Here is a 27,401-nt window from a genome sequence, read left to right as displayed (position 1 = left end):
AGCTCTAATTTATTTTTCTTGAATAATATTTGAATATAAAGACAATAAATAAAAAATAAAAAAAATCAAGAAAGTTAATTTTCAAACACAAAAAATATGACTTTTTTTAATCAAAATCAAAGGATAACATGTAGTTAATTGGTATCATTTTAAACGGGCGCTATGGGGGTACTAATCATTCCCTACACGTAACTGACTCCCGAACCAAACTGTTACGCAGACCCGAAAATTATCTTCTTAATAAATTTTAATTAATTTTAAGATTTCATTAAAATGATATGTTTTAATAGGAGGCCAATCGCACCTAATCAGAAAAAGATTGGTGGTGACTCCGTTATTTTTTATTTCGTTTTCAAATTCGTCGGACGGATACAAAACCGTTATGACAATGATAATTGTTCATAAAATAATATATGTGAATTTTTTCCAATCAAATAAATGAATTTGAACATGGAATGCTCTGAAAATGAAAAAAAAAAATCTTGAATATCGCACTTTATTAGGGATCACACTTTATTTCGAAATTCAAGATTCCATAAGCCAAACGCCTCCTAGAGATAAATGTACAAACTTAGCCTTAAGACCCAATTTTGAAGATCCATGGGCTGAATCTCTTGAAATCTGTTGGCCCACTCCAATCCTAAACTTAAATCTCGAAATTAACATCTCTAATAATTAATTATTATTCTTAATTTTACAGCCCCTCCCCTTTTTCCCTTTGAAATTTCAAGTTGAAAGAGGAAGATTTGAGCTTGAAACATCCTTTCTTTGTTTGAAATTTAATGCCAAAAAAATAAAAAAATAAAAAGTCTACCATTTTCAATGAAGACAACTTGTATCTTTCAAAGAAGCAGGTTTTCAACGCCTACTCTGTATAAATTATAGATACATCACTTGTAATCTATACTTTTACATCACAATTCTACTGCAAGCTTTTGTGTGTGTGTAAATGAGTTCTACACTTCTTCAGAGCAAGAAGTTGATGCCATGGAATTGCATCTAGCCATATCCTGTTTCTCTGAAGCATGTGCAATTAAATCCTTCACAACCTGGCGAAATCTCCTTCTGTATGTTGGCAATTTCGATGCACTTCTAACCATTCCAACCATCCTGTTGGTTTGTTTTTATCATCAAAGTAAGATTCAATGGAGAAGGAAAACTTGATCTCAGAAGAGTTTCTTAAACAAAAGAATTTGAGTAAAATTCACCAATCATATGTGGTTTTTGTATAATATTTCATTTTAATTCATGGAACTCGATTTTTGAAGTTACCTTTTAAAGTTTATAGATGAAATGAAATAATGAACAAAGATCATACTATGGTGCAATTTACTCAAACAATTTGCAATCTGTAGTTCAGTATTAAGCATAAAATAAAGGAAATTCAAACCTTCTGCTTATGCCTTCAATTTGAGCAGCTCTGAGAGAATCTTGAGGGATTGAACTACCATTGTCCCAAGCATCAATCCGTTCTGTATTGTTGCCAAAAAGAACCAACTTCTCCAACAGCCTAACTTCACTGTCTTCCAGTTTTATAACCTTGATCTGTTCCTTCAGGACCATTATAGGATTAAAGAACCAATCTAACAGTTTGTCTTTTGGCCTATTCAGATGGTTTATTTCAACACCATCGGGCAATAACAAACCATTAGAACCTGATCTGATAGAGTTGAGGAGACTCTGCAAGAAACAATAACATGGCAGGCCAACACCAATAATGGCTGCTTCATTACCACTCTTTGCCTTCAACCATTCACAGAGGTCCACTGGAGTTATTACATCAGCATCCAATAGATCTTTGCCACTTATTTCACAAGATTTCATCATATTTGTCCAAATCTGTTACATTTCAGGCCAATTACCAGTAACCATTAAAAGATCAGAAAGATGTCTTTCTCAATGTTCATTTCCTTACAACTCTTTTAGTGTATGGTCTGTTTCATGGTAGGAACTCTTTCTGTTAATACTACCGATCAAACAATATTCCAGTATTAATAAAACCAAAAAAGCAATCAGTTGCGGAGAGACCAAAAACTGTTGCATAATTGAAACCAACCTGAACCATTTTCACTTCATTTATTGCCTCTCTAACTGATACCGAATGAACCAAGCTTGGCACGAGCATTGCAGGTACTTCACCAGAAGTAGAACTGAATTTGCCACCAAGACCTCCAACAGAATACTCAGGTTCTGAACCACTTTTCTTGCGATAAGAGGGCCTGGCTGTGAAAAAAAAATGCTAACATAATGCACCGCCAGAGGCAAATGTTCAAAAGATAAGAAAGCTGATTACCTTGGGAAGATTGTCCCCTCTCTAAGATAGAGCCAATCATTTGTGTACTCGTCAAATTCAGCAATCATTGCAATCACATAAGCAACGCCTCTCCGAAAAGATCTTTCCTGCATCCATGAAATTCCTTAGCATCTATGAAAAATAGGCGAAATTATTAAAATAAAGGCATAGTTAAAGCATAAACCAACCTGATATACGATGACTGATCCATACAATCCGATGAAGAAACTAGAAAAAATAGCAACTACTATACTCCCACTGACAACAATTGGCCAGAAAAGGATTGTCAAACCAGCAATGGGGATGCAAACTGTTTCAAGAAATGGGCCTTCTCTGCTAATTAGATCATGTGTCAGTCGAAACCATCCCTTAAATAACATGTATGGACTCTTAACTACAGCAATTATAGTGTAAGAGGGAATATCCACAATTAGTCCAAGCAATCCAACAACGATAAGTCCTGGCACATGAATCAACCTGCAAGATAGCTTTCAAAAGGGTAAAAGTTTTGAGGCAAACTGATTAGTCCTAACAATCTAATTATCAAATTTGCAAGTATAATAATATTGGTTAACAGCTACCAGTAAAGCCAACATTACCGCAGAGTTTGGAGCTCATTTGGAATGGGGGATTCACGTAACTCCTTCAAGCAGAGCAAGTATGAATGAAAACATAAATCTGCAAAGTCTCTAACCATAGTGCAGCTTCCTTTTACAGTGTCCCATGTTCCATCCTAATCGGTAATAAAAAGCAGAAAATTAACCAGAATCAAACAGTAGGATATAAGAAAACAGAAAATAGAGTTCAGACGACAAACTGATGAAATAACTATAAATTACCACAACACAATGAAAGAATCTCTTGGACGGATTCTCATGTCTAAAGGCTTCAAAAGCTGAAACCCAGGGAGTGAAGAAGCCATAACCAATTCCCACAAGAGCACTCCCGGCTATGCTTAAAGCCATCCATATACCAAATAACGCAGGCAAAGCAATCAAAATAGCAACTTTAAGGGGTGCATCATATCTATTAGTCCTGCAATTATCAACCCTTTGTCAAGCAAGTGAAGAAAATTAATCCCGAATAGAACATAATCTCCTGTAGCCAAAATCACCCCAAAGAAAAACAGTCTTTCAATGCTATTTGAAGAAACAAAATTTCTTGGATGGTGTACCTTATAATTGTGTACGCAGTCCAGGCAATATGTGCAGGTAACAATCCCAGGATGACCCCAACATTCCCTATTATTAGTATCAAACCAGCAATAGGTCCAACAAGTAAACCTGGAATCATTCAATGAAAAATCACCTTAAGAAACATCAAGAACAACGGCCACCAAATTGAATTAAACAAATGAAACATCATGTGCTGAAAGAACATCAAGAGAAGGAAAAAAAATAGAACCTTTGATAGCACCAAGAAAGAGAGCAGAAAAGAAAGCAAACACTAAATAAACAATCTTTAGCCAACCACCTTGAATACAATTTCCCACATCCATCCCAGAATACCATAAAAACGAGGCACAACCATAAGGTCAAACAAACAAATGGGATAAAAAAAAAAAGGCAGTAGAGAATGAATATGCGTGTCCTGCAAGAAGAAGGTGACAACTGACAAGAGTTCGAATGGATCACGAAGACTTGAAATACAACCAACAAGGAAAATAAAAAAAAGATAGTCACCAGATGATAGTAACCATGAAGAAATGTTCAAAGTTCAAACGAAAATTCTCAAGAGAGAGAGACAGAGAGAGAGAATCACTCATTGCTGTTTTTAGTTGAGACTTGGGTCATATATAGAATTAGGACATGTCGAAAGTAACAAAGAAACGAAACTATGCCATGTCCTGCAATGGTTTAGGATCTTCCAATCCAAGGGGTTGAGTTTAAAGCTGCATGGAATTGCCGTACACTGCCAGGTAGGGTAACTAACAAGTAATAAGTATTTAAGATTATATGCGGCGGGTAATTTTCTTTTTTTCTGGTATCAGCTGCGTGGGGCTTAAGCCGATAGCCAATGCCAAAGGTTGCCAACCTTAGGGGTTTAGTTTACCAACTCCATGGTCAAACGAATGACATCATCATTCTATCAATATTTTTTTCTTTATTATATATTTTGTATTATTAGTATTAACTAGTACAACAATGATCCATTTTGACAAATCATTTTCTCTATTTTTAGATCTTATGACATATAGCGTCCATTTGTAATTATAATATAAATATATATATATATGTATATTAGTGTTTGACACATGTACAAGGCACCTGTAATTTTTATCTTTAAAATTTTAGTTTAATAAATATTTTTATATTATAATAATAATGATAAATATTAATATAATATAAGTAAAATTTGATAACCTTTGAAAATTTTTTGGTAACTTCGATTCATTTTTGGTAATTTTGATATATTTTTAGTAACTTATGATATAATTTTGATAACCATTGATAAAATTTTGGTAATCATTTATACAATTTTGATAATTTTGACAAAATTTTAGTAATCTTTTGATATAATTTTAGTAATTTTTTGGTAACTAATAATATACTTTTGATAATTTTTTATAAAATTTGTATCATCATATATATAATAATAGATTCCAGTAAGAAAGCATAAGTTTAGTTTTAGTATAAAATAAATTTTTTTATATAATAACATTATTGTTTTATTCAAATTTAAAATTTTTTTCACTTAATTTTTTTATTAAATAAATTTATGATAAGTTTATCTTAGCCTCCCAAAATAAAATTTTTAATTTCGCTTTTATTAGTAACCAAGGTCAATTCCTGCCAACTTTAAATATAAAAAATTTATTAATAATTGATAATTAAGTTATTATTGATTTACTATTATATTATCAATAATTTATTACTAAGTCATCAATAATATATAGCTAAATTATTAATGATTTATTACTAAATTAACATTGATTTACTACTAATTTATGAATAATTTATCACTAATTTATAAGTGATTTCTACTAAATTGTTGATGATTTACTATTAAATTACTAATAATTTGTTATAAAGTTATAATTAATTTACTATTAATTTATCGATAATTTACTACAAAGTTATCAATAATTAATTAATTTACTATTAATTTATCATTGATTTACAACTAAGTTATTAGTAATTTACTATTACGTTATCATTGATTTACTACTTAATTTTTTTATTATTTACTAAAGTTATCATAGATTTATTACTAAAGTAACCATAATTCATTATCAAGTTATAACCAATTTATATTAAATTATCCATAATTTACTATTAAGTTATTATCGATTAACTATTAAGTTATTGATGATTAACTATTACTAAATTATATTGATTTACTTTTAAATTCCAATCAATAATAACACACTTATTATTGATTTATTACTAAGTTATTTATTATTTACTACTAAATTTATCAATTAACTATTATTAAATTGAAACTAATTCACTATTACATTATAACCAATTTATTATTAAATTATCATTAATTTGTTATTAAGTCATCAATTATTAACTACTAAGTTTTCACTTATTTTTTATTAACTTATTATTAATTTACTAATATGTTGTTATATATTTACAATTGTGAAATATGAAATTTAAAAGTCCAGTAATAATATGTGAGATAATATTCTTTTTATATAATAACATTATCATTTTATTCAAGTTTAAAAATTTTTCACTAATTTTTTTTATTGAATATATTTATAGTATGTTTATCGTAACTCCAAAATAAAAGTTTTGACTTTTTTTCTGTTGTAATCAAGGTTTAAGCCCTAGCAAGTTTAAGTATAAAGAAAGTTATAAATGATTAACAATTAAGTTATCAGTTACTTACTACTAAGTTATAAATGATTTATTACTAAATTATTAATGATTTACTACTAATTTATGAATGATTTGCAACTAAGTTATGAATGATTTACCATTAAATTATTAGCGATTTACTACTAAATTATTGATTATTTATTATAAAGTTATAATCTATTTACTACTAATTTATCAATAATTTACTAAAAAGTTATCAGTAATTAACTAATTAACTACTAAATTATCATTGGTTTACAACTAAATTATTAATAATTTACTACTACGTTATTAATGATTTACTACTAAGTTATTAATTTACTACTAAATTATCAATGATTTTATATTATATTTTTATGTATTTAGTATTATGTTATCATTAATTTGCTACTTAATTTTTAATTATTTATTACAAAATTATCATCAATTTATCATTAAATTATCTATGATTCACTATCAAATTATTATTGATTAATATTAAATTATGCATGATTTACTATTAAGTTGTCATTGATAACTTGATTAACTATTATGTTATCAATGATTTACTACTAAGTTATATTGATTTTCTTTTAAGTTTTCAATGGTTAACTACTAAATTATCAATTATTTACTTTTAATTTATAATTGATTTACTACTAATTTGTTTATATTTACTACAATTAATTAATTACTATTAAACCGAAATTGATTTATTATTAAATTATCACTAATTTACTATTAAGTTATCATTGATTTATTACTAACTTACTAATAATTAAATACTGTCATAACGTATAGATCATTAAATCTACAGCTAGACTTAACAAGAGGAGTCACCACTAATATTTTATCTAGATATGATTGATCACCTAATGAATATATCTTTTTAAAGAGTTATCAACCTTGACTAAAGGTCCCTAAAGAATAAGTTCTGACTTTTTGAATAGAATTAAATTTGAAAGTTTGATTACGCGTGAGAAAGATTATAGCACCCCCACAACACTCATCCTAAGATGGTACCATTTAATTTTAAGTTATCCTAACAATTATCTTGGTTCTAATGATCTTTATTTCAATGTTTGAATATTGAAAATGACTTCTAAGATTCTTTCATCAATCTGATAAAATTTTTAAAAATATTTTTTCACTTCAAAAGTATTTAAAAAAAATTTTTGAAGAGATTTTGTTGTCAGAAAGCTTAATCAATTTCTTTATTAATTTTTTTTTTATTGAAAACATATCTAATTCTTCCACCATTTGGGTTTATTAGGAATATTTTCTTACCTAGAAATATCTTAGATAATCATCCATTTATGATTACCAAAAATTTCATCATTGAAATTTATTTTTATTTTACAAGTTTTATTTTTAAAATTTTTACCATTTGGGTTTATTTAGAAATATCTTTATTCTATTTATTCATCACTTGCTTTTTAATCCTTAGAAAAATAATATGACAACTATTTTTTTAATTCTCATCTAATTTTTTTTACCATTTTGGTTGAATTTAGAAAAAAAAAAATAGTTTTCACTTAGAAATCTTATGAAAATTCAATCATTTGTGATTTTTCTTAAGATTTCATCCTTGGATAATTGTCAAATATTTTCACACCAAAATTTGTTTAAAGTCATACTTTTAATTTTTAATTTAAAAAAAATATAATTACTTTTATTGAAATTTCATCTAAATTATTCTACCATTTAAGTTAACTTTAGAAAAAAATCTCTTACTTAAAAATTTATATAAAAAAAAATCAACCATTCTTGACTTCTTTTTATTGGGGTTAACTTTCATTTGTTTTTAAAGAAAATTTTATTTAAATTATATGATGAAAAAAATACAAAAATATTGAATTTATAAATTATTTATTTTATTAATTTTATTATTAATGAACTTATGAATAAAAATTATTGGTATATGATATTTTTAATTAAACCAACTACATCTTTAATTAAACTTTAAATGGCCCTACAGCATATCACTAACAAGAAAGAATAAAAATATGATAGACAAAACAAAAAGATCTTATAAAATTAATGGTCTCATGTCTACATAAATTATGTACAAAAAAACAATGGGCCACCACAATATAATTAATATAATTGACTTGGAACAGTAGTAAACAATTGTCATCAACACAATGGTTTTTAGTAACAGTAATAAAGAATGGTGGCAAAAAATGGTCTTTAGGAATAACTTACTTGTGACGACAATCTCAAAGCTGTTTTTTTTTTATTATTATTAAAAGCTATGTTCCAATTTCCTCCGTAAGCTTCAGCTTTGATTTCTTCTGTCCTGCTGATGATTAATAGATTTATTTATCTGTGAGAATTTCAATCTAAATAGTATTTTAATTTATATTAAATTTTTGATAGAATTTATCTGATAGTTAAATATGATTGAATTTTATTTAAAAAAAAAAATTTGTTATCCAATCAAACAATCCTTCTTCAACTAAGTCTATGTCATTTTTTTTATCTTTTTTAATGAAAGATAAATAAATAAATAAAATAAAATCAATCTTAAACTCTAAATAAAATGAGATATCTACAACTACTAAATTATCACTTATTTTTATTAAATTATCCTTGATTTAGTATGATGTTGTTATGCAATTGCAACTATATTATGATTAATTTACCATTAAGGTATTATACATTTATTATTATATTATTAATGATTTATTAAAAAGTTATCAATTATTGACTACTAAATTATCATTCATTTACTATCAAGTTATCATTAATGTACTGCTAAATTATGGATAATTATTATTAAGTTATACCGATTACATTTAAGTTTTAATGATTAATTACTAAGTTAGTAATTATTTATTACTATATTATCATTGATTTATGTAGATCTAAAAAAAAGTAATCACAATGCATGTTACGATATGTTATTTGTAAGGGAAAGAAAGAAAGAAGAAAAAGATTATAAATAACTTAAAAAGTATGAGTAAATGCTTTTAATTTATTATCAGTAGTTTAGCAAGTAATAGTAAGTTAAAATCATAACTTTTTATATTAATACAAATATTAAAACTAAATTATATAAATACATACAAATATATATTAAGCCAATATTTCTAAAACATTCTTTAAATTTTTAGTTCGTGGTAAAATAGTATACATTAATATAAGTTTTATTGATAATTTTATTGAATTATTAGAGTACGTGTTTTCATAACTGTTAGCAAAGTATAAATGTATATAAAATATTGAAATTTTTGAAATGTTTTATCACCAATGACAATAATAAATTTGGTGTTATGTTTCTATCTTTAAATATATAATTTTAGGCAAAATTTTTGTTATACATATGATAAAAGTAATGAAAACAAATTCACTACATAAAATTATAAAAATTAAATGGATAATAATTTTAAAAATATTCAACTCACAATATTTACCTATGCATTCTTCATAAAAAAAATTCTTCTAATAAACAAAAAATTATATATTTTTAATTATTACTTTGTTTTTATTACCATTATTAAAAATGACTTTTTTAATATTTTGAAACTAACGAACTTCTCTATTTGGAAAGATTAAAAATATTATAAGGGGTTATAACAATATAAATAATATTTAACTTTACGTTGTATTCCTAAATGAGTATGAATTATGATATCTTTTTCAAACGAAACGTTTGAATTGTTTTCCTCAATCCATTCGGTAATAACTTGATCAACAAATGAGCAATTATAAACTCATTAATTTAGATTAATATTTTTGTAAAATGAATTTTAAAATTCTCAAAAGAAGATATATCTTTTAACCTCTGTAAGACTTGAATATAAAAATTTTCTTCTAAAATTATTATTAGTATTTTCATCACTTTTACACTTAAATTTTCATTGTATTATATTCTCATTCTATTTTGAAAGTTATTATCAGTGTCATAAAAGGTATAACTAAAAGAACATAAATTAATCAATTCAAATTGAAATTGAGTATAAATAATTCTTTACTTGTTTTAAATTTTAATTTAATTAAAATAATATAATACACATAATTATAAAAATAAACTTATTTTATTTTATTTCAATTTATTTTAAAAGGTAACAACTTAATAGTTATTTAAAACCTGAAATGATTTAGTATAATCATAATCCAAATTGAAATACTAACCCAATAAAAATCTAATATTTCTTATTCATCTTTTGTAACAATTTAAAAGTTTCTTATTTAAGTTTTTTTTCCATTCATCTTTAATGTCTTATTTTTATTGTCTTTGTGATTGAATTGGTTAATTAATTTTAAGAGTATTTCTAAAATGAAATTGCAATTATAAGTAATTGAGTTATTTCTTTTTTATTTGGATTTAAGATGATTTGAATCTAGTTTTTTAATCAAAAATAAGTATACATAAATTATTAAGTTAAATTTGCACAATTGCATAAGTAAATAATTGAGTACTCTATGAATAAAAGTATATAATAAAACTTGACTTAACCCAATTGATCATTGATCCTATGTCTAGAATCCAACTTGAAAGTATAAAAAGTCATAATTCAAAATGATTGAAATACTAAATATATAATTAAATAAAGATTTATCAAATGAATTTTACTAATAAATGCTCTTATATCACTTTTATGTTTAGTTAAATTTTAATTTATAATAATATTTTTATATTAAATATAATGTGATAATTAATTTGATAAATTTCATTTCATTTAAAAAAATATTACCTAATATGACAATCTTAAAATTTTTGATATCACGTAATGATTTTCTAAATAAAAGTGTTTCATATTAATCTTAAAGAAATTTGAAATCAATATATTAGTATATTTTTCATTGAAACCTCATATTGTACTAACTTTCTTTGTCATATGGAGAAAATAAAGTTATGCATAACCAATCAATCTTTCATCTCATTTTTCTACTTAAGATAATCTTAGGTTGGTGCTTCCATTAATTGAATATAATTGTATTTAAAACCTGAAATGATTTAGTATAATCATAATCCAAATTGAAATACTAACCCAATAAAAATCTAATATTTCTTATTCATCTTTTGTAACAATTTAAAAGTTTCTTATTTAAGTTTTTTTTCCATTCATCTTTAATGTCTTATTTTTATTGTCTTTGTGATTGAATTGGTTAGTTAATTTTAAGAGTATTTCTAAAATGAAATTGCAATTATAAGTAATTGAGTTATTTCTTTTCTATTTGGATTTAAGACGATTTGAATCTAGTTTTTTAATAAAAAATAAGTACACACAAATTATTAAGTTAATTTTGCACAATTGCATAAGTAAATAATTGAGTACTCTATGAATAAAAGTATACAATAAAACTTGACTTAACTCAATTGATCACTGATCCTATGTCTAGAATCCAACTTGAAAGTATAAAAAGTCATAATTCAAAATGATTGAAATACTAAATATATAATTAAATAAAGATTTATCAAATGAATTTTACTAATAAATGATCTTATATCACTTTTATGTTTAGTTAAATTTTAATTTATAATAATATTTTTATATTAAATATAATGTGATAATTAATTTGATAAATTTCATTTCATTTAAAAAAATATTACCTAATATGACAATCTTAAAATTTTTGATATCACGTAATGATTTTCTAAATAAAAGTGTTTCATATTAATCTTAAAGAAATTTGAAATCAATATATTAGTATATTTTTCATTGAAACCTTATATTGTACTAACTTTCTTTGTCATATGGAGAAAATAAAGTTATGCATAACCAATCAATCTTTCATCTCATTTTTTTACTTAAGATAATCTTAGGTTGGTGCTTCCATTAATTGAATATAATTGTATGTTATATCAATTGAAAGCTTAGTTTTTCTTTTATTTAAAAAATTTTATTATGCATAAATTTTTATTATATAAAATTATTAAAATACGTAATTTTTAAAATTAACAACATAAATACAAACTTTTTGTGCAATACTTATACAATTTATAATGATTTCATTTTCAGTATTAATAATATAAATTTTTATGAATGAACGTAATTTTTGCATAAACACATTGAAAATATAATTCCAATGAATTTTGTCTTACCTTGAAATAATTCTTCAGAAACAATTAATTTGACTTCATTTGATTTTTTTACTTAAAATAATTCATGTTAGGTTGTTCAATCACTTGTATGACAAAAAAAAAAAGTGAGCAATTTAATATAATTTAGAAAGATTATATAATCTTGAAATATAAATTAATCATATATATATACATATTAAAATAAAAGTTTAGAGAAAACTAAATTAATTATTATTTCAATCCATGTAAATAATTCTTATAGCAATTTTACGGAATCCAATCTTGAGTTACTTGTAATTCCACCACCTCATGAATCATTTAATTTTACAGGTAAAAGGTTCAATAAAAAAGTTCAATGAATCACATATTGCTAATTATTGGTAGAGGAGTAAAATTTATTTGCATTTAATTTAATATTAGTTTTTGTTCTTGGGAATAATAATTACAAAATTCTAGAGAAACAAATATAAAAATAAAATTAATTATAAAGGTCAAACTAAATTGTAAAAATGATATGTTAAAAAATTATTTCAAATGACTAAAAAGATTTAATTATATTATCAGTGATCAAACGATCAACTCATAAAACATATAAATAATAAAATCATTAACATACATATATAATTAATATATTAAAACAAAAAAATTGAAAGGAAAAAAATAAAAAATATATACTTAAATGACTTCATTATGATTATTTTTAATGAATTTATTTATCAACATAAATTACATATAGAGTTATTTTTACAACAACTAAATAAACAAATTTCATACAATTGTTTTATTCTTATGCACATTAAATTTTGATCTCATTCTATTTGTATTTTTATTTTATATGAAAAATTATTCTGCTTATAAAAAAAAATCTAATAATTAAAAAAATTCATTTAAATTAAAATTTATAAAAAATTACTAATGATATTGTTATCAATCACTTTTAACATTTTTAGAATTAAAATCATCTATGTATATTATTGCTAGTCAATCATTTTTAATACTTTTTTAGTCTAAAAAAGAGTTTATAATAAAAATACATTTAAATTAAATTTTATAAAAAATTTACTAAAGATATTTTAGCTAATCACTTTTAACACTTTTGAAATTAAAATTTTAAGTAGTTTAATTTCACATAAACTCTATTTTTAATTTTAGTTGATTTAAACTAAACTTAAATAAATTGATAAAAATTATATATTTAAAGGTAAATTTGTTAATTTAAAAATTTATAAGAGTATTTACATTAATTATTATTACCACTTTTGGAGTTCACAATTTTATATATAAATGATAGATGATATATATGTGTGTGTGTGTGATGTTAATATGATGATCATGACTCATGTCATTTACAGAACCTAAAACGTTACATATTTCAATAAATTTCCAAATTAGGACTTCTAAGGATGGAAATGCGATCAGTAAATTATGGAAATGAGTTACTTTGGATTTGTGTAATATGAAAAGATAGAAAAATTATTTCATTCAGTGTCAGTCTAATTTTTAAACTTTAACAATAATTTATAAAAAGCACTTTATAGAATTATTAATTATTATTTACTTTAAATGTTAAAATATCATTTGGATATGTTTCGTTTTTAAAAATTTTAGCTTTATTTTAATGAGATTTAATTTTATATTCTTTGATAAAATTTATAAATATAGGGGGAATAAAATTTGATAAAATAAGAATAAATAAAAGCAATAAAATCATGGTGGACTCATAATTATTATTTTTTGCTAATTCTGTTAATTTATTAGAAAGAAAATAAATTTTTTATAATTATTGTGAAAGAAAATAAATTATCATTTTTTACCTTGATTTTAAGTTAAAATTTTAAAATCAAAGACAAAAATCATAATTCCGTTTTATTCTTAAAAATTTCAAAAGTTTTATTTATTGTTTAATAAATATATTTTAACATGATAGTAAAGAGTATTACTTTTAGATCTATTACCCTAAGATGTAATTATTTTGCAAAATTTGATTGGAAGACTATGTTGATATTATTTTAAAAGATTTAAAACTATCATGAAATAATTTAAAATTTAAGAATCAAAATAAAATTCAAATAAACATGATTTGGGAGAATAATTGCATTTTCCCCTTAATTATATATTGAAAGTTGAAAGAAAATTTTCACTTATTAAAATAAAATAGGCTAAATGCTCAATTTGAGATTAAAACATTTGGGTGGTTGCTTAATTAATGATCTTAGCTTGAATTTGGTTAAATGTAGGATATAATATTTTCGAATTTATTCAAATAATAACTAAGTTACAACTGTGGCTTACACACATAGTTAAGTCCACTCTCTATTAACATTTTCCATTTAGCCATTAACTCCAATAGAAAGAAACACAAAAATTAAGCATAGTCACAGTTAATAATCAATACGGAGGCAAGAAGCAAAATTAAGCACAACAATTAGCTTCAAACAATCAAGGGAGGCCAGACAATAGCAATGCACAATAAGAGGCCATTGAAAAGCAAGAAATTTGGGCAAAGTTTTTGAGTTTTTGAGTTTTTGAAAGGGCAAAAAAATACATAGTAAAGCAATTGTTCTTATAAGCTTTTTGGGCTAAGGAAAATTTTTTTGTTAGGCAATCAACAAAGCAAATTCATCAACAATATTATCAATCAGTAACTAGTCTTAATTGAGTAATTGATCGAACAGGGGAGTTTCAATATAATTGTTAATTTCGTTTCGGTATCGGCTAGTATGCTTTAGTTATACAAAAATATGGTACACTTAACGATAATTTTTTATACTGGATTTGGTATCGTGTAATACTGATTTTTTTCATTAGTTTTGGCCTATTTTCAGTGAATTTCAATAGAAGAACATGTTTTAGTCGGTACGTAAATATAAGATATAATTTTTAATTTTTAACTTATCTTTTGATATTTGACTATTTTTAACCTAATAAAATAAATTTAATTGACAAAATAACCCTTAAAAGTTAAGTTTTTATTTTTATTTTTTCAAACCAAATTTTATAATTTTTTAGTTTATTTTTTTAAACCTAAGTTTATAAGTATTTCAATTTTTTTTCAAGAAAACAATTATACTCCTTTTATAAAGTTTAACAATTATAAAACCTTGGTTAATTTTTTCATCTATTTGGTTTTATCTTAATATTTATATAAAAAATACTTATTTAAATATCATATGATCATATTAAGTATTTAAAAATATCATGAAAATTTTATGATATTATTTCTTATGCCTTTAAACTTATTTATTTGATTTTTGAATATATTGCATGTTTATTTTATAGATTAGAAATAATATTATAATGTGTAAGTTCATACATGTTTCTAAATATATTTATACTAAACCGAAAAATCCAAAATAATATACCGAAATAATTGGTATCAGTATATATTATATTTAAAAAAAATTAAAACGTTATTTGGTACGATATTAACAACTTTAGTTTAAATACACAAAAATAGCTACAATAGCAAGTATCAATAATTCATTAGCAAATATTTTTTTTTTGGGTTTGATTCTTTTTGGATTTTCAGACAGAGTTAAAAAAGGGAAGAGGTGCTACTCAATTAGTACTACAGTGAATGACGAACGGCATTGGATTTTGATGGTGAGATTTCGTGATTTTTGAGTTCTTTATTTTCTGGGTTGTAGTTGAATTTTGATTTGAAAATTTAGAAAGAGAAAAACGTCGAAAAGGGGTTGAATAAGAGATTCTGATTTTAGTCATGAAGAAACTATGTTGTTGGTGAAAGAGAAAGACTGGCGATGGTCATTGACGACAGGATTGATAGAGTAAGAGGTTAATTTTTGAAAAGATAGAGTTTGTTTGAAAAGAAAAGTTGGAAAAGACAAAGTTTTTAGCTATTTCCACTATTCATTATGTTGCATAATAGTAATTTACGCTATTTTTTACGTATGTAAACCATCACTATAACAGAGGGCCTTATTTAAATGAATTCAAAAATGTTATATCCTGTTATTTTTTATGTATGTAAACCATAACTATAACAGATGGTCTTATTTGAATGAATTAAAAAATATTATATCTTATATTAAACTAAATTAAAGTTGAGATTTTTAATTAAAAAATTATGTAAACGTTAAATCCTTAATTAAGCATTTAGCCAATAAAATGTGTGGGCTTTAATTATTTTTTAGGCCTAATGGGCTTCACTTAATTGACTGGATAGATATTCTTTTCATTGTTAAGTCCAGTGGTAAAGAGCATAAGCCCAGCCCAAAATCAAAGATAGAGGCCCAGCAGAATCCAGTAACACATGGAGACCACGTGAGACTCACTTATTCCGCGTGAACCGTGATGTGGACGATTTTGAAAGACAAAATTTTTTCAATGGGCGCGTAAATGAGACGAAAAACCCAAATATTGGGCGCCCAATCAAAAAAATAATAAAAAAAGGAATCTTAAAAAAAAAAAAAACAGTTATAAACGGTTAATTTAGCCATAAAATTAATTCAACTTTATCCTCAAATAAAGCATAAAAACAGAGAAAAATCTTAAAAAAAAGCCCTTACATTCGAGAGAGGGACATAGGAAGAGGTTTCTTCTTCTTCGGAGTCTTTGCCTTTTAACCGACTTGCCGGTTATGGATCAAAGGGTGAAGAAGGAAGCTGAAGAGATGCAGCAGAGAACGACGTCGTTTTCTGGTCGGAGACTTAAGTATGCTGGCGAAGAAGACTTGACTCTCGCTCAGTTATCTCACACTCCTAACCTCAAGCCTTCTTCCTCGGTCTCTCTTTCTCTCTCTCTCTCTCTCTCTTACTTTCTGTTTGGATTGTTGAAATTTAAAAAAAAAAAAGCAGTAGAAACTACTTAGAAATACGTTAGATCTCGTGCTTATATCTGTAGCTTTTTTTTTTTAATTTTTAGAAAGTTCGGTACTGTTTTTGCTCGATTGAGAAGTATTTTCGTTGCATCATCATCATCATCATTATTATTTCAGAGAAAGAAGAAGAATGATAAGGCGTTAACGGAGAGAAGAGAGAAGCGAAAGAAGAGCCAATCCGAGTCCATAATCAAACATGTAAAACTTCTTTTCTTCTTCTTTTTTATTGTTTAAAATTGTTAGATATTTTCGTTACGGTTATTGGAAACATTCATTGTCTAATAACTAACTGTAATTTCAAAATTTCAAAGTCATAGTTAGGAGAAGCAGTATTTGAGTGGTTGTCTTGGTTTAGATTTTTTTTTTTCCAAGTTTGAATTTCAGAGATTGTTTTGAAAGTGTCAAAGGAAGTGGTTGGCGTGTGGACTGGGAAGGGAGCTTCCAGCTAGAACTGTTTGTCTTTTAGCTCAGATTAAATTGGAATTAGCACTAACAAATAGGTTTTCTGACAGGCAGTGTCGGATTCTGGAGGGAAACAAATAAGGTTAGTGAAGTATCTAAAAGAAATGGGATCTATTTATGCTACTTGAGTGCTTGTGGTTTCATTGATTGATGATGTCTAGCTTTGTGTTTTTGAAGCTCTAAGAAAAATATCAGCGGAGATGGTGGCAAATGCACTCCTGAAATTAAGTCACCAGCTATGATTCGTGCAGATGAGGTTCAGTCAAACCTAGAACCCGAATTTCCAAGTTTTGCAAAATCTTTGGTCAGATCACATGTTGGAAGCTGTTTTTGGATGGTTAGATTTGTTAAATGCTTGAATTTCACCTTGGATAATTGTATTAATCGAGAATTTTGAGGTATACTTTTCTTTTCTGTGACCATTTTTTCCCTTTTGATAGGGGCTTCCTGGGATGTTCTGTAAAATACATCTGCCTAGGAAAGATACTATGATCATTTTGGAAGACGAGAGTGAGCGCCAATTTCATGTAAAATACTATGCTGATAAAACAGGTTTGAGTGCTGGTTGGAGACAGTTTTGTAGTGTGCATAATTTGCTTGAGGGAGATGTTTTGGTCTTCCAGTTAGTTGAACCAACCAAGTTCAAGGTAATGTTTTAAATTATATTTCCAATAGCCATTCTTCTTGATCTTCAATTTTTGTTGAGTTAGGTTGTTTGTAGTTTTGAGGTTTATATTGCTTAAATGCAATCTGTGATTGTATTTAGTTTGACATTTCTCCCTAGACATTGGAGTTTAATGATTAGAAGATAGTTCTATGAATGCAAATTTTCCTTCACCCGTACCCTTGACAGGTGCCCACTCTGATTGGGGGGCAGGGTTAATTTGGGGATTGGTCATAAAATGCAATGTTTTGTAATAGTATGTGTTATTACAATAATATTGACAAAATAGTTGCTGGTAAAACATATACTTATATTTTTATGAAAGCTCAAATGAAAAAATGCAATGCTACAAAAATAGGGCTAGAAAAAGGTGGGGAGGGGATGTAATCCATATCAAGAGTGCACTCCTTGCCCCATACGTGTCATGTTGACATTTGTAGAAATTTCAGCATGGTATCTTCATGGTTCATATATGGTCCATATGATCCTCTTATGCTGTTGGTTTGTTGGAACATATAGGGGAGCAGTTTGGAGCAATTGATTTACTATGCAAAAATAAAACTAATTCACATCCACAAAGGAGTTTTTGCTTCATCTCGTACGTATGTTAATCTTAGAAAATTAGAAACAATTCCAAGTTTTATGAGAATGGAATTTCTTTGCATGCATTATCAACAATGTTGTGTTTAGCCTATTTGTTTTCCCTCCACTACATCTTACAAAAAACAATGAAGGGGTTAAGAAGAACTATGTTGCTGGTAATGGAGACTTAGGTGATTTTTCTATGAGGAAGTGGGCTGATTGCAGTGTCAGAATGGCTGGGATGTCAAACATTGTAAATGTCGCTTTCTATAAGATAGAGGAGGAACTGGGTATTTGTCTAGAATTTGGGCTTTTTCTCTCTAGGTAGAGCAGGTCTTATCCACATGATCAAACAAAGAAATTTAATGATCTAGGTGCAAGTGCACTGGCTACTTAAGCAATTTGATCAAATTGACTATCCTTGTGTTACAAAAGTCTTATCTTGGAACATTATCATGTGTTAAGAGTGTTGCTAGATGTGAGAATATCTCCATCTCCTGATGAATACTAAAGTTTTCCATGATCTTGCATGTATTATGTTGTTAAAAATGAGGAAAGACAAGTTCAACGTTTGTGCTGTTGTCCTGGTATAACTAGATGTTAGTATTAGAATTCACCTTGTCAAAACTACCTGAGGATTGTTCAGCTCTATGTTACTCTGATATTATTAATTGTCAATTTCTTTCATTAGCAGCTGTTAGTATTAGAATTCACCTTGTCAAAACTACCTGAGGATTTGTTCAGCTCTATGTTACTCTGATATTATTAATTGTCAATTTCTTTCATTAGCAGCTGCATAAACATTGTTTGACTACATATAGCTTAGTTTATTACATAGCTCTACACTTTTATTGGAAAAATAGATGATTCGCCAAGTTTGCTTCCCCATCCATGAAATCCACCTGCATTTAGAAACAATGCTAATGAACACCTTGTTCAGAAAAATAGAAACCATTTCGGGTTTAAAGAAGTTGGCTGAGTAATGTGACACCAAATGACCACTGTTACTATGATGAGTTTTGTCATTGATGGTCCGGGAGAGACTGAAGCCTTTCTCTCTCTCACTCTCTCCTCATGGTATCTTTTAGTGCTTCAGTAAGGTGGAATGTATTAGATTCTGCGACTGCAACCAGATACAAAAGGATCTGCTTAATAATTGTAAATATTTTGTTACTATTAGCCCTGGACTTGCTAGAGAAGATTGGTTTTTATCACATGGATTTTACATCTAATTAGTTATTTAAAAGTTGATAAACTATCAGATGTGGAAAAAAACCCTTACAGCTTCTTGCACTAACTTAAGAAGTTATTGCTCATGTATTTGAAATCCAAGTTATCATAGTTAGTCTTTAGTCAAAAGTTATATCCCAAACACAATAGGCTTATGTCTAATTGACACCCATATAACTTTGAGAATGCGTGGTGGGGTTATTATCAAAGATGTTAAGAACCTGAAGTTCCTTTTAAAATTGCAGTACAATGATATCTTGGGAAGAAACGGTATAGAAGCAGCGAGTGCTGGAAAAGCAATCTAGATGTAGTTGGGGTGAATGCATGAAACCTGATTGTTAAAGATTCTGAATCTGTATGTGCCTTATTAAGAGGTCAAATATTGAAGGCCTAAGAAGGATGTAACTAAAAGTCTGGGGTTGACCTAATACCTGTAATATTGCAATGAGGGTTAGACATCTTACATGCAAAATTTACTGTTTTATCAAGAATGATCCATAGCACTTAAGCCAGCCAATATATCACTCATCAATGACCTACAGATTTTTTTTTTTTTTTTGAAGTTTGATTTGCACAGGAATGGAGAGCAATAAATTTAGTTCCAGTCAACTATGACATAGCTTATAAAGTTTTGATAGGAACAACAGGGGATAGAGAACTAGTGCAGAGTTCATATAAGGTTTATTCCAAGCCATTATACCAGTGAAATAAAAGGACTACTTGACAGTGTTTCTAACATGGCCCATCCGTAAAGTGGTAAAACTTGAGACTGCATTAGTTTAAGGGGAATCTGGTGCATCAGGCTTCTTTCTTTGTTGAGATTTGCTTATTTTCTCTTTTTATTTTTTCCTTTTGAGAAAGGGAGACGAGAGAAGAGAGGGGGGTGGGGGGGGGGGGGGGAGATCCACAACTGAGATTCATTAAATGTTTGTGTTTTCCTGAAAATTCAGTCATTTACATTACTAATTACTATTATCTCTGGCTTATATCAACCGTTTGTTTTTGTAGGTATACATAATAAGGGCGAATGATTTGACTGAACTGGATGGGGCTCTTGGCCTCCTAAATTTGGATGCACATACAAAACAAAGTGATGCAGGCAAGTTGATTGATGTCTTTGTTTGGTATCTTAACTATCATGTTTACATGTCAGGATGTATGCATTATAACTGAATTTCTGAAAAAAAAAATGGATGACCCAGAAAACGATACAATGGTCTTTAAGAGTGCAAAGAGGAAACGTCAGGATATTTGCATTATAACTGAATTTCCGAAAAGAAAAATAGATGATCCAGAAGCTGATACAACGGTCTTTAAGTGTACAAAGAGAAAACGTCCAAAATCTCTTCCACTAGCTGTTGTTCAAAAGAAGAATAAGAGGTCTGGCCTCCAGAGGTTGGCTTGTAATCTTGAGCAGCCAGCAGAGCAATCTGAAAATGATAGTGAAGAAGTTGGTTCAGAAGTTTTGGAAGGTTTCAAGCGATCTGTGCCTACCATTCAATTCAAAGACATAACAAGTTTTGAGAACTTCAACATTTTGGTTGATGGTTTGGTTATAGATTCTGAGCTCTCAGAAGATATTCGTGATAAATACTACAAGCTATGCTGTAGTCAAAATTCTTTCCTTCATGAAAACATTATCCAGGGTATAAATTTTAAATTGATAGTTGGAACCATTTCCGAGACTGTCAATATTGCTGATGCCATAAGAGCTAGCAAGCTCACAACATCTCGAGACGACTTCGATAGTTGGAACAAGACCTTGAAAGCCTTTGAGCTGTTGGGCATGAATGTTGGATTCTTAAGAACTCAACTACACCGGCTTGTAAACCTTGCATTTGAATCAGAAGGTTCTGCGGACGCAAGGAGGTACATTGAAGCTAAAACTGAGCGAGCTCAGATAGAGGACGAGATAAGAAATCTTGAAGCAAAACTTGCTGAGTTGAAGGATGCCTGTAAAACGGTTGGAGTTGAAATTGGTAGCTTGCATTCTAAAGCAGAAATCTATGAGCTCAGATTTGAGGAAGAAGTTAAGGCTCCATGGTGAGATTGCCTTTAAGATGCAATGATGGTTCATATCCACAGTTATTTTCTTGCCCTTATGTATGCATAATGCCTCTGACTCTAGCAAGATACCAATCCTAGTTTGTATCAAGATATTGACTGGAGATTACCAGGTTGTAGGAAATCTGTAAACGGTAGTGAGATTTATAGTCAGTTTAGCCTTCATCGCCTGTTATGGTTTCTTTATTATTTGCTTTTTTCTGAATTAACTTGGATGATTCGGTGACACTGGAGAAATGATAGGACTGCTCTTTCTTTCCCTTGCATGAGGCTTTAATGCTTATGTCTTTATTTCGATGTTAATGGGATAATTGTGATCTGGTAAAGGATCTTATTCTAAGATCGTGGTTGGGGTTGGCAAATAGGATCAACTAAAGTATGCTTCAGCCTCGATGGCAATAAGACAATCGTGAATATAGTTTGAGACCAGACAGAGATAGAGTATGTCCTGATTGCAGTTTTATTTACATTTATTTACTTCATGAATTGGCACTTTCTTACCTGGTTTGATGAAAGCTTAGAAAGTAACTCAAATACTCAACAGTAGACACAAGTGTTTATTTTCCGACAGTAAGATTGGGATGGCCTAATAGCTATACCATGAACAAGTAGTCAACAGTCATCGACATAGATGAACAGTCGGGCATTAGATGTCACATTAATAGCTGATCACTTGCCAGTCAGTCACCTTGTCCACACTCAAACCTCCTCTTCCGGTCCTCCGCCCCACCTCCCTGTAGAATACTTGTTAACATGTTTTTGATTAAAACACTGCCAAGTTCTTGTTTCATGGAGTACTTCATAAACATCAGACACATTTTGGGAAGAAGTCGAAAACTAAAATAAGGGAAAATGGTCACTGCCGCTCTTTGCCAAGCCTTTGTTTCAAAGTGGGAATTTTGGCCACATTCAAAGGATCTTTTTCTTTTTTACATAATTTGAATCAATGTAATATGAATTCACTTATCGTTTAAGGATCCCTATCATCCGAACACAAACAAGACGAAAAGGAAAAAAAAAAAAGGAAAAAAGGTTAGTACACCTTCCATAAGATATTAAAAGAGATGAACACATTCAAGTTAAAGTCAAAATTATATGAGTAGATCCAAATGAGAAAAACCATGACCTAAGACAGATCTATCAATTGCTGAACATTAGAAAGAAGTTCTTGAACTGCAAACATTTGTACAAACGAACAGCCAAACACCAACTCCTAAGAGATAAAAAGAAAAATAAGAACACTAAACCCCAATGGAAGAACAAACGAGAAAGATCAATTCAAGTTTAATTTATTGCGTCCTTCAAATTTATCCAAACCTCGTCCAAAAACAAGAAGAAAGCCACCACCAATATCCCCTCCATGAAAAGTAACTATATTCCAATTGCCACATCCCTGCAACTTGACTCTCCTTCGGTCAAGAGGTCCTGCAACAAAGACCATTGATGAAATCAGATCAAACAAACCCATAGTTAGCTTCATAAAGAAAAAAAGTTCCTTTTTTTCCTGTTTTATTTCCCTTTCTTTTCTTTTGGTATATATTCTTACCTGCGAAGTCTTGCAAACAAGGGTCTCCTCATGAAAAAAACCAGACGTTTTACTGTCACCCATTCTCTCCACAGACCCTTCATTCTTGTCAGCTTTTTTGGAACCACTCTGGGTTCTCTTGAGGCCCAGAAATCCCTTCCACCTTCCACATGTGGAACTCTTAGGAGGCCTCAGTGTCATATTATCATCATCATCGTCCTCAACAAGAAGCTCTTCTCTCAAAGTCCTTTGCATTTGATTGCTACAATAATCTTTAAATGGCAAAAGCTTGCCCTTAAAGAAAAGCTCATCAGCACTCATCATGGAGTAGTTTGACACTGAGAATTCAAAGTCTGAGGACACTGAAGCCTCTCTTGATGAGCTCCTTTCTTGCTTCATAATCTGCTGAGTCTCAACAAAATCATTTGAGAAAGAGATTCTTGGACTCATTGGAGTGCAGTGAGGATGACTTTTGTGGTCGGAATTATATATGTCGAAGCATGCCATGAGCTTTCAAAACAGCATGGAAAAGAAGGAAAATCAAGGAGAAACCCTAATAAATTCTATAGGGACCCTCGTACACTATTACTACTTAGCAAGTAGATGCTTATATTTATATCTAAGAAAGTAGGGGGAGCTTGATATATGATTTTTTTGAATTCATGCATGTCAATGTCATGCGCATGATGTGATTTTTTTTGTCATCACATGTTTAATTGCCATGCAATGGCCAATTTTGGAGACAAAGAATCCTCCATGAATTTTTTTTCTTGTTTTTTCTTGGTCTGGACGTAGGTGAAGTTACTAGGAAGCTTTCTTTTCCTCCAAAGTTCTACCATAATCGATAAACTAAATAAAGAAGTAACCCTCTTTTCTAGACCAATCCCCTTCTTGCTTCATGTTTATGAAATACGCTTGGAAAACTCTCTATGAGGATTCCAAGAAACGGTCCTTTGTCTTTCCACACCACTGACTTCTTTTCCCTTTTCCTTACTAGAATTTTATCATATATATTCATTAACATGAAATAATTTCCACTACCATTTGTCTCACTCGAAAACTTCTTTTTAATTTCAACCACAAAGATAGTGAGACTACAACCATCAATGGTTTTTTCAACAGCCAATGGTTAAAAGTAAAGTGGGTATTGGGTAGAATCCATTGGAACTGCCTTTTTTTTTCATTACATTTGGGTGCAAGGACCGAATCATATTTTCAGAAGATAAGCATCTGGCAGTGATAAGCAATATGCATGGATGCACAGTTTACAAACTTGACCATTTTCGATTTTTTAAACTTGTGGTTCAATGGGGTCAAAAAATGCAGAGAGAAGCATCATTCATTATGATGAAAGTGAAAATCCCGCGGCTCACGTTTAGCTAGAAGAGGGTGGCTGGCTCGAGCTAAATAGTTTGAGTTCGAGTTCAACTGTTGGGTTTTTATTGAGGTTATTTTGAATGAGTAATTTACCGTCATTGTTTTTTTAAGTTGTTGAGTATGATATATTTTATTTTCTTATAAAAAGATTAGATATTTTATTTATCTTTAGATTTTTAGTAAAAAAAAAGTGAACAAATGAACACTTTAAAAAAAATAATAGATGGGTTTTTATGAATAAATGGGCGTAATATAGCCAGATTTAGGAAGGAAATAAGTACAACGCCAGTGAATGAGCTGGCGATACCGACGGATCAAAAGGACAAGGAGATCTAGGGTTTGCTTTTTCTTTATATAGCTTTTAAGGAAAACTTTAACTCTTTATTCAGATTTTGTACCCTCGTTTTTGTGGTGTCCTTCTTATTAATTATCTCCTAAAACCCTAGTTTAGGGTTTTAATACTATCTTTGCATGAGTTCAGAAGAGGTATCTTTCAGTAATAATTGTTCCTAAAATTAAACACCCAAATGCTTGAATGGAGGTTAGGCCGGTCTCTAAATGAAGCTTAAGCAAAGTTGTAGTAAGAAAGACCTCTTTCTCTTCCTAACATAATGGTCTTTGTCTTGCACCACAAATCATGAGTCATTGAGGATTTTCTTCTTCTGCTGTCAACTTTTTTTCAGCTTTTTCTCAGCTGTGAACATGGAAATTCAATTGAGAAAAAGATTTAAAAGTGTCCAAATACGTTGGCATGAGATGCAATAGTATCTTCATTTATCATGAACTGTGGAATAGACATAATGCACATGTTCTTTTATCAAAAAAAAAAAATGAAAAACTCCCCAGCAACCCTTTGCCTCTTCATCTGTTGGCATTAATAAACAATGCAGTAATTGGAATTCTGTTGTTTTTTTCTCTAGCATAACAAATACATAGTATGTTGAGTATCTAATTATACACCAACAATTTGGTTTGGAATTAGGTCTAGAATCTGGCAAAGGAACAGTTTCAAAGATCATGGTGAGCTATGGTATGACTGAGTAACATGTGGGTTAAAGAAGAATACAAAGAAGACTGGTCTGCTTTTAAAACTTGAATTGAATTTTTACTCATAAAAGGACATCACGGTTGTCTCTATCATGAGTCAAAAGAACTATTTTTCCAGATTCAGCTACATGGGGTTATGACACGCGGTGGATTATCATCAATCAATGCCTGCAAAAGAGGACCAGTCAAAACTCCACATTGAATCCAAAACACACAGTGTCTTTGGCTGTGGGTAGGGTGCTGAAGCTGAACTGAAACAGTTGCTTTTTGGGCTTCATCCAAGCTTTACTCTTCATTCTGGTCTGATATCTCGCTAGCAACAGCTTGGAATTTTATCATAGATTTTCTAAGAGTAATACAAAACCATCTTGTTGAGTGGAGGGGGGGTCCTCTGTTCTCATGAGAAACATTGTTTAATGTGCAAAAACATTTTTGCTCGTTTCCCAATGTTGTCTCAGAAGGAAAACGAAGTTCTCTAGTTGAGTGAAGAAGCTATGTGAAGTCTTTATTGTTGCGGGGGTAAGTACGGACTAAGTGACATGTTCTTTAATTTTGACTGGTCCTCTTTTGGTTTTGCTTCCCTTTTACTGGAACGGCGTCATTGGTTGCAGAAATCTTTTGTTTTCTACCAAGATTTCAAACTTTTATACGAAATTCAAGGGCCAACCATTAGCCAGAAAGTCTATGAAATATGTTAAACCAAGCTTCACAATTTTTGGGCCTCCTCAAAGCCTGGAGTAGGCTGTAAAGGTCATTGCTTTTCAGATGAAGGAACAACTAACAGGCCAATAGCTTGTAGAATTAGAATGCAATTTGTCATGCAACAGAACCTGGATTGAGAAAAGCAGGAAAACCACAAGGGGAGCCTAGACTTCAACTTCATTATGAAATAGTACACACATCTGCAAACACATGGTATACTAGTAATGTTAAAGATCACCAATCACTTTGATAAATTTTCATATGCAAGCGTTGTTGAGCATAATTCACCAGCTTTTCAATCTCCTTGGCGTTGTCAATTTGGCCATCATGATTGATGTCTGCCTCTTTCATTCCTTGGCGTGCCTTCCACCATGCAAACCAAACTCTCAGGCTATGCAGAGCGTCTTTTAGCTCTTCCTGGTTGATCCGTCCGTCATGATCAGCATCGAAATGGCTGAGCCAGGCTTTGAATTCATCCACCGTCATTTCCTTGCTGGGATGGACCTTAATACACCGGATGATCGCCATCTCTCTCAAACTCTCTGATAATGGAAGGCTATAGTGATGTGCTTTTTATGGTGTTATTAGTTAAATTGCTCTTCAAAAGGTGATGCTTGAATTGATTGATGTCAGTGGCAAACAGAATAATCTACCAGCCATGGGTGGCAATGGCACTTTCTTACCTATTGCTATTGGCATCTTTTAACATGTCTTTATACCATCTTTTTGTTAAGTTGCATGGAACCTAATTATTAGGCCGACGTTGATTATCTCTAAATAGAGTAAACCATTATAA

At 29.1% G+C, this 27,401-nt stretch overlaps 4 protein-coding genes across 4 annotated transcripts; 1 reads left to right on the top strand and 3 right to left on the bottom strand.

Annotated features, from left to right (window-relative positions):
• Window positions 1-671: 671 nt before the first annotated feature.
• Window positions 672-4,216, bottom strand: LOC111316207 (putative membrane protein At3g27390). The gene is made up of 9 exons (XM_022918218.2): window positions 3,698-4,216; window positions 3,468-3,576; window positions 3,133-3,328; window positions 2,893-3,026; window positions 2,482-2,770; window positions 2,294-2,400; window positions 2,057-2,219; window positions 1,391-1,839; window positions 672-1,110 (listed from the first exon to the last, which is right to left on the bottom strand). Exons 1-9 carry the CDS (start codon window positions 3,789-3,791, stop codon window positions 957-959), a joined length of 1,695 nt encoding a protein of 564 aa, XP_022773953.2. The 5' UTR covers window positions 3,792-4,216; the 3' UTR covers window positions 672-956.
• A 12,367-nt stretch (window positions 4,217-16,583) lies between these two features.
• Window positions 16,584-22,143, top strand: LOC111317117 (B3 domain-containing protein Os01g0234100-like). The gene is made up of 7 exons (XM_022919469.2): window positions 16,584-16,856; window positions 17,070-17,150; window positions 17,465-17,496; window positions 17,592-17,751; window positions 17,855-18,061; window positions 20,899-20,989; window positions 21,093-22,143. The coding sequence occupies exons 1-7, from the start codon at window positions 16,713-16,715 to the stop codon at window positions 21,935-21,937; spliced, it is 1,560 nt and encodes a 519-aa protein (XP_022775204.2). The 5' UTR covers window positions 16,584-16,712; the 3' UTR covers window positions 21,938-22,143.
• Window positions 19,463-27,165, bottom strand: LOC149512023 (calmodulin-like protein 5). The gene is made up of 2 exons (XM_089753370.1): window positions 26,734-27,165; window positions 19,463-19,562 (listed from the first exon to the last, which is right to left on the bottom strand). Exon 1 carries the CDS (start codon window positions 27,131-27,133, stop codon window positions 26,840-26,842), a length of 294 nt encoding a protein of 97 aa, XP_089609496.1. The 5' UTR covers window positions 27,134-27,165; the 3' UTR covers window positions 19,463-19,562; window positions 26,734-26,839.
• Window positions 22,227-24,476, bottom strand: LOC111316450 (uncharacterized). Its single transcript, XM_022918398.2, has 2 exons — window positions 23,501-24,476; window positions 22,227-23,379 (listed from the first exon to the last, which is right to left on the bottom strand). Exons 1-2 carry the CDS (start codon window positions 23,984-23,986, stop codon window positions 23,326-23,328), a joined length of 540 nt encoding a protein of 179 aa, XP_022774133.2. The 5' UTR covers window positions 23,987-24,476; the 3' UTR covers window positions 22,227-23,325.
• Window positions 27,166-27,401: the final 236 nt, after the last annotated feature.

The sequence above is a fragment of the Durio zibethinus genome, chromosome 24 (assembly GCF_047325235.1).
Source record: "Durio zibethinus cultivar Kanyao isolate XHJ-2024 chromosome 24, ASM4732523v1, whole genome shotgun sequence".
Taxonomy (NCBI): Eukaryota; Viridiplantae; Streptophyta; class Magnoliopsida; order Malvales; family Malvaceae; genus Durio; species Durio zibethinus.
Note: the sequence above shows the minus strand (reverse complement) of the source record. Positions and strands in the feature narration are given on the sequence as shown.

What these genes read in the sequence shown, in the direction of transcription:
- LOC111316207 (XM_022918218.2), bottom strand. Translation starts at nt 3,791, where the DNA reads ATGGATGTGGGAAATTGTATTCAAGGTGGTTGGCTAAAGATTGTTTAT. An exon ending in AATGAGCTCCAAACTCTGCG is followed by an intron (nt 2,771 to 2,892) that starts GTAATGTTGGCT and finishes GCTATCTTGCAG; the next exon opens with GTTGATTCATGTGCCAGGAC. An exon ending in ATGAAGTGAAAATGGTTCAG is followed by an intron (nt 1,840 to 2,056) that starts GTTGGTTTCAAT and finishes GAAATGTAACAG; the next exon opens with ATTTGGACAAATATGATGAA.
- LOC111317117 (XM_022919469.2), top strand. Translation starts at nt 16,713, where the DNA reads ATGGATCAAAGGGTGAAGAAGGAAGCTGAAGAGATGCAGCAGAGAACG. An exon ending in TCTGGAGGGAAACAAATAAG is followed by an intron (nt 17,497 to 17,591) that starts GTTAGTGAAGTA and finishes GTGTTTTTGAAG; the next exon opens with CTCTAAGAAAAATATCAGCG. An exon ending in TACAAAACAAAGTGATGCAG is followed by an intron (nt 20,990 to 21,092) that starts GCAAGTTGATTG and finishes TGGATGACCCAG; the next exon opens with AAAACGATACAATGGTCTTT.
- LOC111316450 (XM_022918398.2), bottom strand. Translation starts at nt 23,986, where the DNA reads ATGGCATGCTTCGACATATATAATTCCGACCACAAAAGTCATCCTCAC. An exon ending in TTGTTTGCAAGACTTCGCAG is followed by an intron (nt 23,380 to 23,500) that starts GTAAGAATATAT and finishes TCTTTGTTGCAG; the next exon opens with GACCTCTTGACCGAAGGAGA.
- LOC149512023 (XM_089753370.1), bottom strand. Translation starts at nt 27,133, where the DNA reads ATGGCGATCATCCGGTGTATTAAGGTCCATCCCAGCAAGGAAATGACG.